Here is a 14795-nt window from a genome sequence, read left to right on the forward strand (position 1 = left end):
GTGATTAGTAGAGGTTGTGCTGTCTCTAATTAGCATTGTTTTTCGTGTGTGTGTGTATGTGTATGTGTATGTGTATGTGTGTGTGTGTGTGTGTGTGTGATGAGGCTGGAAAGTCTTAGTGCAGAGGAAGGTGTGATGGTCAGGGAGAGGAGAAGAACAGCAATTAGGGCTTTTCTAAAGGCCTCCTCCGGACCACCCTCCCCCCCCCCCAGCTAGTGCACACACAAAGATGGGCCAACCCAACACACACACGCACTTAGATTAACAGTTAACATGCAATTGATGTGCGCACACACCCACAAACACGCATACATCGCATCTAGACTATACACACTCTCACCCCCCTGTCCCTGCTATTGAGGCCTGTTCATTGCCACAGTAACGGGTCCCTGGAGACCACTGCAGGAGGGACACACAGGACACAGGATAGCATTTCCCACAGCACTGGTTTTGTGTGTGTGTGTTTTTTCTTTAATATATACTGTGTATGTATGTGTATATATATAATCCATCAGATTCTCTTCAGCCATACACAATGCTCTTCCCATTCTTCATTTTTTTCATATTGCCTTATTGAGCATTACTTTTACTTCATAACCCAGGTATCTAAGTATATCACCCAGACCCCTACACATTAAAGACACAAACCCAGGAGGAGAGTGCACTCTGACATCCCCTAGATTTTTTTCTTCTTCTTTTTGTCAACTGAAACTAAGACTGAAAATTGAGAAGCCAAGACAGCCTTGATAATTTATGGCCTTTCAGTGTGCAGTAACCCCTGAAAGATTGAAACTCTTCAAAACAGTACACTTTCCTGGCTCTCTCCTAGTTTTGTTGTTTTTCCAGGATAGTCATATAAGCTTGGTTTATGTCTTCATACCCATACAGTATTAAAGCACATTGCTTTGAAATGAAGCTGAAAAAATAACTCATTTTTACACACAGTTTTTTTCTGTCAAGTTTAAGAACAATGTTTTTTTTCTCTATAAAATACCACTGGAATATACATAATGAAATAAAGACTCTTTTAGGTTCCTCATGGATTTTTTTCTTCTTAAGTAGTTCCACTCTATGTTAGCTATTTTTTTTTTACTTTCACCTGACTGTTTAAAGCACACCATATTTACATTTCAGTTAATTCAAAAGAATGTTGGAGGAAAATATAGCTATTGTTCTTATTCTCTCTTATCTCTCAGCCTCTATCATTTCTATCTATGTTTTGTTTTAAGATTGCTTCCTACAGTATGAAATCTTGATACTGTGCTCTGCCCACAACTGTCTTGGCCAGGTGTTCCTTTCACGAGAAATTGCTCTCAGTGGGACCAACCTGGTTAAATAAAGGTTAAGTAAAATAAAGAAAATAGAAAACGTATCTTTATCCTCATGCCTCCCCTACCTCTCGTGCCCACACACAGACTCCTACAGTATATCCGTACCTACTGTTATATCTAACTCCACTCCGTCTCTGAAGACAAAACAAGGTCCTGTCTTTGTACGTGCAATCTCAACATCGCAATGCCATACAAACATACATTTTCAATCCTTACATATTATTTTCAAAAATCATTTTCTTGATTTGACATTTATATATCAGTAAGGGTAGACAAATTATTAGAAACACCTCTCAGTATAACATTTCAACACAGCACCACAAAAAAACAGCCTTCAAAATAACCATCAAGTTGAATCAGCACCTCTCTAGAAAAGTTAAACAACATAAACCTAGTATTGTACATAACGTGTACCTAATACACTAACTTAGTGTATATTGAGCTAGTGCAGTGGTCCTGCTTATTGAACAATATGCATGTCTAATTGAAAGCAAAAGTCACCTCATTAACAATTAACATAAGATATTTATATTTATTTCCTTTCAGACTTAGAGCCACGTACACCAGATGACATAATTTTTGCGTTGTGTCCTTAGCTACAGCACATATACACCTAAACCAACTACCCATGTCTTTTCAACATGTCCATACCTCCGACCAAGTGACCTACAAAGGGTCACTCAACTGCTAATATAAATTCAGAAACATGTTGTCATCTGGCGCTCCAAAAATTTGGTGTGATTAAAGACATTCCTGAATCTTCCTGTATGAAAGAAAAAAAGCCTGATAAATTTTTTATCATTCATCATGTTTTTTTTTTTTGTGTGCAAACCCCTCTCTATGTCTGTCCTTGAAATGAAATGAATGATCCTGGAGTAGCTTCCTTTAATTAATCATAACAAAAAATAATCCAAGTCATGAAATTCATATTCTATTTGATCAGCCAACACATGTACCAAAGTGAAAGTGCTGCTGTCATTTGCGTACATATTTCAGCCGTATCTGGCAATGTGGGTGCTTTGCAGTGTTTGGTGAGCTTGTTGATTAAGAATGTAGGAGTAATCCTTTCGTTTGACAAAAATAAGATTGAATTGGACTGCTGACTTTTCTTCTGATACAACAAACAACAACCATTTTGTGTGTGTGTGTATGTGTGTGTGTGTGTGTGTGTGTGTGAGTGTGTGTGTGTGTGATGTAGTATTGTGCTGTAAGCATCTACAAACCAGAAGGTGTGTCTGTACCTCAGCTCTTTTGTACATGAGCATGTTTTGGATTGTTTGTACTGTGTGTACACAAACATGCATCCATTTTGCAGTTTGCCTCAGGTTGGAGACAACAGTATGACAGCTGTTAAGAGAGTGGATGAGAATAGAGGTTGGGACAGTGTTATGGACAATGACAGCCAGCAGGCTTGTGGCCGGGCTCAGCCCAAGGCTCTGGATTCCTCACCTGGTGAGGCAGGAGAGATGCCAGCTCGGAAAACACCACACCGCCTAAGGTGGAAGGGGAGCAAGTGCGAGCTGACAAAGATGTAAAACAGAGGAACAAAGTCGCGTGGATACTTCAGTGTGTACATGCTGCAGTCTGTGGTTGTGGGTGTGGGTGGATGTGTGTGTCCCATCAGTGGGAGACAGCTCATGTGTTCATGGCCAGTGGACACATATGTGCACTATACACATGTCTTGTGAAGTGTCTGTTATTACGGGGGGGTACATTTGTGTGGTTAAGATATCAGGAATAATTGTTTGTCTCTGAGTTCAAACATGCTTATACTAATATGCATTTTTAGTACAATAACACTTAACTTGAAATATTGCTCATAAAGCATTACATAGACACTGTTTGTGCATTATGTTCATTACATGATTGAAAATGCTATAGTATGAACAATATGCAAAAGCAATACTTGTTTGGTAAACTGAATAGCTAATAACTATTTCCCGGCCTATTCATGTACTGTAGATTATAGAGCATACAGTGTGAGTGTGTCATAATTCATAATAATGAGTTTTTTTATGTAACTGTATTGGAAAATAGCTCAGATATGCTCATAATATTTATTATAAGATTAATATTGTGGATAAATATTGTTTGATGAATAGATAAGATGTATTACAATGAACTTTAAGTGGCTGTGTTTGTGTGTGTGCGCGTGTGTGTGTGTGTGTGTGTGCATGTTAGTGTGTGTCTACATGGTTGTTTGTATGCGTTTGTAGTCTCCACTTCATTTAATTTTTATCCCACTTCAGAGACCAACTGGCCTCCTCGCTGAAACCAAAGTGCCATCTCCTGGCACCTTCAAAGTACTGCACTGCACCCATTCACAGAAAGACACCTGGTGATTTTACTTGATGAGTTTAGTTTAGTCTAACAGAATGAGCATAATGCACATTTTCTTTCTTTTATATGGCTCCTTTTTTTTTAAGCGAAAGGGAAGTGGGCTTTCAGCAACAGCCAGTTGGACAGACGAGCAGTGGATCTTACCTCAAACACAGTTTTTTTTTTTTTTTTGAGTGAGCAGCTCTTAAACAGACTTGGCCGTACTTCTGCAAAGGCTCTGCCTCTCCCCAAGGTTTGTTTGCATTTTACCGGCATCTCTTTACATACTCTGCCAAGCTGTGAGATCAGTGCCCACTCAGAAATACCATATAAAATGTATAATGTAAGACTGGCTATTAAAGGCCGCTAGCGTTTGGCCCTGTCACAGAGAGGCATAGTTGTTCTGCATAACTGGTCATGCAGGGAAGAGGAGGGGAAAGTTTGTTTCTCCAAATGCAGCTACTAAAATAGATGGTGATGACTATTTTCCCCCCATAACACAGAAATTAAATGTAATTTATTGTATGAAATCTGAGTCCCCTTAGATATATATTTAATACCTTTGCGTATTGCATGAGGAAGGCCAGGGTGTAAAGGGTTACAGTAAAGGATAAGTTAGTCATGTTTACAGTTCTACCCTCATTTGCTCACAATCCATGACTGAAAAGACTTGTAAGTGGATGTGTGTCTGAAGTCTAAACTGGTGGTAATCAGGATTCTTTTACTTATTTAGCCAGGTACTTGGATCAAATAAAAACAAAGATTACAAAAAAATGTAAAACATAATAAAGAATGTTTCCCTCAGGGTAAAAAAAACCAGTTCTCTTTACAAGAGAAGCTCAGATGTCAAATCTTATCCTTGATTTAAGGATCACACAAGAATGTTCTCCCTCTTCCAAAATACTGGATTGAGCTAGTTTCACTGAAACAACCTGACTATTTTTTATTATTTTCATGACTTCTTCTCCTCTGCTGTATCTCCTCCTGACTCGTTTGCTCTCTGCGATCTGTACAGTCTCACTTGTGGTGACGTGGTGGAGAGGAAGGGAAGCGAGAGCCAGACAAACTGTGACATCTGTCGCTGACAGCAGAGTGATGGAGGGAGAAAATAGGAGACAGGAAGGCATGGAGAGGAGAATCACTTTTTCATTTTCACCTTTCAGCTTCCCATTAGACGACAGCGAGAAGCTAATGAAGGAGCAGTATGATAATCTGTTGTTCTGCTATTTCATGCTTTTCACTGTCCTGTCAGGCCTGGGGAGGTATGGAACGGTGGCAGAGCTGTCACAGCTTTAACACGGGACCTGTTTGCGAATATCTCATTGTGAATGTCTACATTTGTAGAGTGTGTGTGTGTATATGTATGTATGTGTGTGTGTGTATATATATGTATGTGTGTGTGTATGTATATATATATATATATTATTTTACATTGACATACAGTACATCTAATTTTAGAAGATGTTGATTTTGACAGCTTTTGAAGAGCAGCAATATGTTCAAGTGACTGACAAAAGCATACTTTGTATCTCACATTACCAGTAAAATGAATGCAATTTGTTTGCCATTTAAAAAAAAAAAAAAAGAAGACAAAAAAGTGTGATGAACCCACTCTTTCTATCGTAAAATGCTTGGTTGTTGTAAATAGTTTAATCTTAACTGCTGCACTAAAGGGTCACAGCGAAGAGAGCGAATGACAAATTGATAAAGCCGTGAAGTGAGGTACCATCCATTTACTGCTCCCTATGGAACTTCCTTTTGTAGACGGCACCAAAGCTGTAACAGAGATCAGAGGGCCAGGCTTCATGACCTGTGTCTGGTTGTGTTTGGGTTCACCTTGCTTTAATAAACACCTAGACTCAGAGAGAGGCCCTGCTTCCCCAAAACACAGCTCTCTAGCAAAAATGCACAGTCTAAATAACTGCATGCACAATGAACATACAGCACATGTGTTTGTAGTGTTTGTGTGTAACTGTTTCTGTCCAAACCTCACCTTCCCCAAATGTCTCACAGGTGCATCTCCTCTCTGCCTGCCCGCTTTGGCTGACTGGCATGTTGGCCTGGCCCCAGATTTACTGCCCTGACACAGGAATCCATTAAAGGCTGTTTAGGGATCCCAGGCCTGAGCCCCTCTGAAATTTCTTTCATTATAGCTCCAAGCTACCATGGAGGAGAGCAGCTTGGCCAATCAGCATTGCCACCACATGTGTTCGTGTTTAGCCCGATTGCTGAGAGGCTTAAGTGGCTACTGCACACATCTCCTTCGCTGACTTTTATGGAGAAAATGGCACTTTAACTCTTTGTGTTTTTTTTGTAATAGGGTGCGTATGTGACTGAGTGTGTATATGTGGGTGTGTATGTCTTCCCTGGCCGAACACAAGCCCTAAATGAGGCCAGGCCAGCCACACGTTACATTCCGCCTGTCTGGCTGGCACTGCGTCGGCTAATCAAGACCGGCTTGATTCACGGTTCCAATACTGCCTCCCTTCCCCCATTCCCATCATTCTTTGGGGCTTTGAGGAATCTTTCCTCACCTCTCACTGTTTCCTTCCTTCCTTTTTTCATTAATTCCATTACTCCTTTTGCTATTGTGTCAGGTTTTTTTTTTTTTGTTGTTGTTGCCTTTCACCTTTTGTGTTTCTGATTTTTCCTACACCACAACCACAACATGAGCACACAAACATTACAGTCTTAACTTCTTAAACCCATGCCCTTTGCTCCGCTTACTTTTAGGGTTGTAAAGAGCCTTTATCTCAGTGTTTGGGCTTTGATAACGTGAGTTTACAGAGGAAAAAAAGCAGAGAAATCAGAGAGGTGGAGCCAAACCGGTATAAGAAAAAAACACAGGCAGTGCCCCCTCATGGTAACTGTACCCCTTAAATGTGTGTGTGTGTGTGTGTGTGTGTGTGTGTGTGTGTGTGTGTGTGTGTGTGTGTGTGTGTGTGTGTGTGTGTGTGTGTGTGTGTGTGTGTGTGTGTGTGTGTGTGTGTGTGTGTGTGTGTGTGTGTGTGTGTGTGTGTGTGTGTGCAAAAACACACAAGAGACTGAAGGGCAATTTGAGATATTACCAAAGATATAGACACGGGAGGTGTGCAGCTATATGTAAGAATTCACTGAGTGTAAATTAGAAAGTGAGAGATAGTGTTGACATAAGTGAACCTGCAGTGAGAGAGGAACATGTGCGTCGTAGTGTAAGGCATGTTAATAAGTGGCCTGGGGCAGATTTGGGCTCCCATGGGGAGAGTCCTGCCCTGCTCTGTAAAGCTTCTGTCTCTTCTTTAACCCGCCCATTAAATGTGGTACACAGGTGGCTTATTAAACCCACTGTGTCAGACAACTCCAGTACACGCTGATCATTCAACACAATGACAAATACAGTCACGTGCACTGGTGTCGCCTTGCAAATGATTAATGTAGTTACCCATACAGTATCTTAACTCACAGTGTGTACGTAGCTTTTAGTTTGCATATAATGCTGAGTTTGATATAATACTGCAGGGGATTTTAAAGATTTTTATCCCTTGACCCAAATTTGACAAATTTAGTCTCAACCCTGAGGGTCTAGGCTCATTAAAACAAACTGCTACTCCTGTCTTATGGGGACACACCAGACACAAAGCTGCATCGTCTCTCTAGCAGGGTCTAAGTAGTAGTTTAGTTTTATGAAAAGCTGTATCTCAGCAGACTCTGTGTTTATCAGGAGCCTTGTATCTTTAAGCTGAGACCCCCCACTTGGGTCCACTTTTATTGTTTTATCATGTTATGCTTTGTGTCTAACTACATCCACTTGCTTTATTGTTCTCATTAACAGCAAAACTTCAAGTATCCCATGAGCATGAGCCCTCAAGACCTTGGCTACAGGCTAGATGATGATGAGCTGGACAGTGCAAGCAAGTAAGTACTCCTATTTGTACCGTATAATCACGTTTTGGCACTAAAGCCACATTTCATTCATCAGTTGTTTCAAGTATGTATCTCATGTATGTCAAGATTTGGGAACTTTTGCTGGATGACTGATTCATTTTATCAAGAAAAAGTTCATAGCAGGATGAAAGTTGCTTTTTTCAAGCATATTCAATCTTTTTTTTTTTTTACTCATGATAATACTGCCCCCAAGTGGACATATTTAATAACAACATGAGTTGACAGAAATGTCACTCATAGACTTTAACTACTTCTTTTCAAAGAAACCGGTCATCACAGCGTAATTGTTGACTTGTTCCTAGTGATATTCACAACAATATATAAAATATTAGGTTTTAAAATTCCCACCGTAGATTAGCATTTTGTGCTCTGGAGAAAAAACTGTTATCTTATGAAACAATACCTGAAACACTATTTAATTCCTCCTGTTTTGTTTGTCAGGATCTCCTCAGAGGACAGCGGGGATGTCCCGTCGTACATCGAGGACAGCGACGACTCCTACTCACTAGACCTCGACATGGACTCCTCCCGCTCAGGCCAGATGAACTTGCTGGAGGAAATCTTGGACTCTCTGAACACCACAACGGTGGAGCAAGGCAAACTCAGCGCTGCCAAAAGCCTGGACTTCTTCAGGTCCATGGATGATTTAGACTACAAGGCCCCGGTACGCATGAGAGTCTGAGGAAGACTTACTTATGAGAAGGCCTGTCGTCATTTACAGTACAGGTTCAGCACTTGAAAGAGGGCAGAGAGCTGTAACAGAAAGAGTTCATGTATAGAACTGTGTCCAGATATGTGAAGACCCACTGATGGATTGAGGATAGATGGTATTATAAGATCTGCACCGTCACTCATGTCTTTTTGCTCATTTTCTTCATAATGACCAGGGTTATTGATACGGATGACTGTATAGTGAGTTACACCAATTCAATCGTTGCATGTGCCAACCTCACTTAAACAGTGTGCAGAACGCTGGCATTAAAGCTTTAGTGCGTAACTTTTTTATAATAATGAACGTCCGTTACATTCAAGCTATTGCCAAATGAGTTGATACAAAGCTAATTAAGACTATCCGCTCCACACAACTCTCTCTGTATATTTCTCAGTACGTCTATGTTTAGAAAATTGTGTCGTCCGGCAACTTTCACGCGCAGAAGCTCAAGTGAAGATAATTGCCTCTTCTGAAGAGTCCATCATGTGTTTTTAATCCTCCGTGTCCTCCTTGGTTACAAGTAACTGCGTGGAGGAGGGGTGGGGGTGGTGCACGGTCACAGAAGTCTTGTGTCATGTGGATGCAGCAACAGCGGTGTTGTAATTACTTAGAATTCCTCATGGGGGAGGCAGAAACTACGCACTATAGGTTTAAGATACACAAGAAATATTGTTTTCACCCACAGACTTAAAGTGATGGTTCGGAGTAATTTACCCTAGGGTCCTTTGCACCACGACCTCGAGCCAAACACCCCCCCAGAAGCTTTTTTCACTTGGGTCTAACATTGGGCGAGTTAGCGTAGAGTAGCGTTAGCCGCTGAATAGCTTAGTGCGGGGCTAATGGACCCACGTTTGTATCTCTTAAATGACTAATAATGCCCGAAATGATACCAAAGGTCTACACTAGTACATATAGGTTATGTACTCATAAAATGATGGATTGGAAAGTTTGTAAGTACACCAGAAGTTTATGTAAATAACACTTGCCTGCTGGCTTCTGCTCTCTGCTGCTGTTGTTGCTGCTGTGAGTCTAACTGCAGGTAGCAGCAGCAGCAGCAGAGAGCAGAAGAGAGCAGGAAAGTGTTCATAAACTTCTGGTGTACTTACAAACTTTCCAATCCATCGTTTTATGAGTGCATAACCTATTTGTACTAGTGTAGAACTGGTATTATTCGGGCATTATTAGTCATTTAAGAGATACAAACGTGGTCCATTAGCCCACATACTAGTCAGCGGCTATACGCCACGCTTAACTCCAATGTTCAGACTCAAAGCTTCTGAAGTGTTTGGCGGTCGTGTGCAAAGGACCCTCCGAACCATCACTTTAAGTAGGGCAGATATTTAATGACACCCAGGTATATTCGTAAAGGTATTTAGTTAATTGGTAATTCCTTGTTTCCTCTGTTCCAGTGCAAGCCCACACCTCCCGGCCAATCTCAAGCTGCAGATGAGAGTGGCTGTGGTGGAGGCGGGGATCAGGGCGGCTGGAATATGGGCCAGGATGACAGCGCGGTCCACGGAAAACACCTTCCCCCGTCCCCACGCAGACAGCCCAACAAGAGCAGCCTGAAGGTGTCAAAGAAACCCGCGACACCTCCCGCAGTGCCCGTCATCACAGCTACTCCCCCAGCCCAGGAGGCTGACATCTCCTGGTCGCAACATCCTCATCAACTCAACTCCGACCCTCACCCTCTACGTCCAGGGCGACAACCAGGAGACCGCTTCTCCTACTCGCCCTCAATGTCCCATAGAGTTACACCTATGCCGCCATCTCCCACTCTCTCTCACACCTACAGTTCTCCAGCATCTGTTTCTCACCTAAACCATTCTCCTCTACCAGCGGGCCGGTCTCGGACCATCTCAGAACCCCAGGGCGACACAGAGCCATCTCAGGCCCAGAACCAGACTGCCTCCACCAGCATCCTGAGGAGGAAGGTGCTGTCCAAGGAGACCGTGAGGCACTACCAGGAAAAGGCCCTCCAGAGGCCGGGCAGAAAGGGGCGCCAAGAGGGTCAGGGGAGCCCGCCGAGGCACAGCCAGGCCGCTATGCAGATCCCGTGGGAGAAAGAGGTGTCCAAGGAGGGGCTCCTGGGGCTCGGCCTGTGCCTGGGTCAGGGCAAAAGCTCCGGGGCAGCTGGGGTGCAGGATCAAGGCCTCCTCGAGGAGATTGAGTCCATGTGTTGCCTCGGCTCAGTCTTACACACCAGCTTGCAGCTCTCACAGGTTCACTGCAACAACAGTCACAGCCAGGTCCAGAGCAAAGCCACAGACGAGTCGTAGGGACGTCAAAGACTCCGTGTCTGTAAAATGCCATAGGTTCTACTGAAATCTAGTTACTGTAATTATTCTATTACAATTAGCCACAGTCTCAGAGAACATTATCTTTTTTTATCTCAACACTCAGCTATCAGGAAACATGAATAAATTTGATGTCAGACAAACACAGCCTCGAGAGCAGGAAACAGAAAGAGATGAATTTGTGCACTGCACAACTCTCCATCTTTAAATACATTTTTTGTGAAAAATAGAGCCCTAAAAACCTTTTTTTTATCTTCAAACAAGTAAAGAAATCTGCCAGTGTTGTTAGAATATATTAACCTGTTTCCATAATAAATGTGTTTCTTAAAATTACCATCTGTATCTTGACACATAGCAATTTAAAAACAAGGTCTCTACTAAGCAACAGTTAAAATACATTGATTTGAAATAGAAAGATGTTAAGTGATCTCACTACAGTGGCAGATTTTGTTCACTTCCAATGCAAGATAAGTACTTTTGCTCGGAGTGTATTGGATACTCTGATAAAGTGACATGGTAGTTTATAAAGTTTTAATTTCTTAAACCAAGTGAACTGTCAGAGTGGCACTTCAAAAACACAAACTGTGTGTTTTTTTGGAGATGTTTCACTTGTTTTAGGAAAATATGATTTTATAAACTCAATTACAAATAAGGAGATTTTTGCAGTGTTTTTGCTGCTCATTGTAGTATTTCTGTCTGTAATCCTCTCAATTTATGGATAACATGTATTTACATGTGTTGTAGTTTTCATATTCACAATGTAATACCTGAAAAAAGACCCATGAATTACATTTTGGGTAAGTAGTAAACCGTTAATGGAGGAATTTTCCATCTTCACTTAGGAAAAGGAATTAAACAAAAAGGCTCAGTACTTTGTTAGGATGAAGAAGGGAACATATCTTCTCCACACATCATTACATCTTTTACTTGCAGTGTTCCAAACATTTCACGTCACCAAGTTAAATTTGCACATATTGTACTCAGTCTTGACCATATGTTACTAACATCATTTGAGCAAAAAACGACAAAGTAAGACAAGATTTTCCACACACAAAGTCCACACAGGCTTTTGAAACTTATTATACACTGTGTAATATTAATGTTTTTAACACCATGCCTTAAATGGACTTGTGAATTGTTTTTGATGTCTAAATCTATAGATACCATACAGGTACTTTCAGATCTCATATGTAACATTTAGTAGTGCTTTACTTTTTTGTGTGTTCTACAGCACAGGGGAGATAGGTCTGGCAATGCGAGACTAGGAGTACTTAAACACTGTAAGCACTGTATTTCTCTGGATCAATATGGTGTTCTTTAAGCTGCTGTTTTTGAATAGCATTCCAGACAATGAGATGCGTGCATGTAGAAACCTGTCTCTGTCTCTCTCCTCTTCCTCTGAAGAGAAGCAAATACAGTCAAAAGTTGAAGTGGACGAATTGAAAATGCCCCTGTCGATGCTCCCTGTCCTGTTTCTTTCTCCACCATCCCCACTTATCCCCGCATTTTGTCTCGCCTCATTTTCAGCCTTGTAGTCCTTTCAGCACATCGGACTTTCACTCTCGACCTTAAAAATGGCGGCCAGTTGTTTCAGAGATAATGTGGTTGGAAGTTGTTGGAAAAGGATGTTGGAAAAGGTGAACTTTTAACGATAAGGCTGGTGACATTTTATGTTTTCTTATTGTGAACAAATCTCATGAAACAATGCATTGTGTACCCTTCCCCAAACCTATTTGTTCCTACAAAAAACATGGTCAAAAATATGTAGCTTCAATTTAGCTGGGAACTTTGGTTTTTGTTACTCATACAGGAGTGAATAGTGCATTTGTTAGGGACAGATTTCCTGATTGTTGGATAAATTCATTTTCTTTCTTTCATAGTATTTGTTCATTTTATGAAAAATATATAATATCACCAGACTTATCACATAACTTTGTCTCCCTTTCTTTGCTCACAGGAGGTAAATGCAATATCTGTCCTTCTAGGTTAGAGTCATACACTGTAATGGAATGCAGTGGTTGATGATTGTACTGTTATGAAGCAATATGGTTCTCCTCAGAGAGTAGCTACATGGATGTAATGTGTACAGAGTCTAAAGTATTTCTATAACAGACTCTCCTGTGGAGAGAAAACGCAGCGTCCAGAGATTGTGGGTTCCCATCATTCTCTGCGTCGCCACAAACCCGGAGAAAAGAAGAAAGCTTTTTCATGTGCTTGTGTTGGGATTATTACATTTATGGTTCGTTGTTCTTATGATTTATGCCAGACGCCAGTCGGTGTGGCAGTTTAATAGCAGCTATTTCTCCGCTTTTTGAGTGCTGCTCTGCGTTAACGATTTGCTCATAAAGTCTTTGGCGTGCTTCTAAAAGCCCAGGAATCAGTCCTAGTAATTCCAAAAAGTAGGAAAAACAGACTAGAACAATCCCTGCACTGGCCTTATTCATTGTAAACACTTACAAAGCTTATTTACTATGCAAATATTTAACATTTTCAAAAAAGGTCAGTCCTTTAACAGTAATTACATTATAATGCATGCTTCTACTTGAAAAATAACAATCAATCTAGTTTCTAGTAGGAGTAAGCCTCATGTGTCCCTACATGAATAAATATTAAAGTCTATTTAATGGTGTGTGAGCTGAGGTGTGTCTGTGACAGAATTGTGTGTATGGTGTGCCTTATACAGCAAGAGTACCACCCAGTATAATCAGAACAAGGTACAGTATTATAGAAAGGAGGTGTATGCAACGTTTTCAGGCCACCTTAAATCACAGACATTGAGCATTATGGAATTTATATGATAAACAGACCTAAAAATGAACTTGGGTACTAGCATTGTTTTTATAGCTGTTTTTGTTTTTCGGTTTTCGGCTGCAGCCCAGCTGGAGTTGCTCAGTGTTTTTCTTTGCTGCGGTGGTTGGTGGAAATCTTCCTGCCTGTCTGTATTTAATAGAAGATCTTTGAATTTCTCTGGGTTATTTGACGTCTTGTAAATTAGGTTTTTTCTTTGATTGTACTATGAGGTGATTCCTTGTATAGTTTGTGTTCTTTTTATTTCTTAGTTTTCTCTTTTTTTTTTTTTTTACACATTCTGAGCTAATTGCATTTAAAGACGTTTCTCAGAGGAGTTTCTCTAGTTCATTTCATATTGATGACAAATTATTTTCAACTAAATAGACGTGTATTTTTGCTGGCTTGAGTTTATTTTCCATGGATAATATATGATTGGTGTTTTATGTTGTAAAGCAAAACAAAAAAGAAGAAGAAAAAAAGATACCCTATATTTGAATGTTTTAGATTTTATTTTTTGAAGAAAATAGAGAATATTAACAAATGTCCCATGTAGCCATTTATGTTCAGAAGCATTTGACACCTTCTAATCAAAATAAGCAGAGACTGACACTTGCTCGTACACGGTACAATGCTTATTGTTGTATCTGCATGTATGTGTTGTATGCTATGATTATTTTTTTTTTGTGGTCTATTTTGTTGGTATTAATTATTATTTCAGTATTTAGCTCTTCCATCAAATCGAGAATGATGGAAAAAACATTGGATTTCGCACAATACACTCATTCTGCCTTGCATTGGGTATTGTGGAGTTAAATGTCATCTGCCTTGCATTTTATGTAAAAGAAAACATACCTACTTTGGTTACTGGCTACTGTAAGTCTGACAAGTTTGTGGGAAGAACTACTTAATAGTAACAAAGAAATGTCTGCAGACCTGTGATTGCTAAGGGTCACTGAAACTCTGCAAAGAATAAAGTGTAAAGTAATCAATAAATATATAATTGTCCTGAAATTACAAATTTGGGGTGAGTGGGAGGTGACAGATTATGTAGCAGTGTTTAGTGAGGTACTCTGGAGTGAGAACACTCAACTTATAAAGATATTAACATCACTTCCACTTAACCACACATTATAAAAAAAAAAAAAAAAACATATTTTCAGTGTAGTGACAACTTGAGTTACAGTAAGCAACTTTCAGTCTTTTTTTGGGTATTGTAATGATGATCAACTCTTCAGTCTGCCATTAACTGATTTTCTGATTCTGTGCACACTTGCATGTTCTCATTGCAGAGAAAACAACTGTCTTAAACAACGGAGGTCAATCTAATGTGCTATTGATGAGTAACTTGGTACAACTGCACATAATGTATGCACTGTGAACTGAAAATAAATTATGTTTCATGCTTCTGCATCTCTGGACTCA

At 40.3% G+C, this 14795-nt stretch overlaps 1 protein-coding gene across 7 annotated transcripts in view; it reads left to right on the forward strand.

Moving 5' to 3' along the window:
• Positions 1-14783, forward strand: part of dennd1b (DENN/MADD domain containing 1B) — a 113478-nt gene extending 98695 nt beyond the window's left edge. For 3 of the 7 annotated variants that reach the window (XM_039812296.1, XM_039812297.1, XM_039812298.1), the window contains 3 exons: positions 7462-7544; positions 8016-8238; positions 9696-10565. In XM_039812296.1, the coding sequence (XP_039668230.1) occupies positions 7462-7544; positions 8016-8238; positions 9696-10565 (1176 nt within the window). Of the gene's footprint in view, positions 1-3580; positions 3904-4665; positions 4972-7461; positions 7545-8015; positions 8239-9695 lie in introns of those variants that run through there. The other 4 variants (XR_005640328.1, XR_005640329.1, XM_039812295.1 and 1 more) reach the window with 4 other exon arrangements.
• Positions 14784-14795: the final 12 nt, after the last annotated feature.

The sequence above is a fragment of the Perca fluviatilis genome, chromosome 9 (genome assembly GCF_010015445.1).
Source record: "Perca fluviatilis chromosome 9, GENO_Pfluv_1.0, whole genome shotgun sequence".
NCBI classification, from domain to species: domain Eukaryota; kingdom Metazoa; phylum Chordata; class Actinopteri; order Perciformes; family Percidae; genus Perca; species Perca fluviatilis.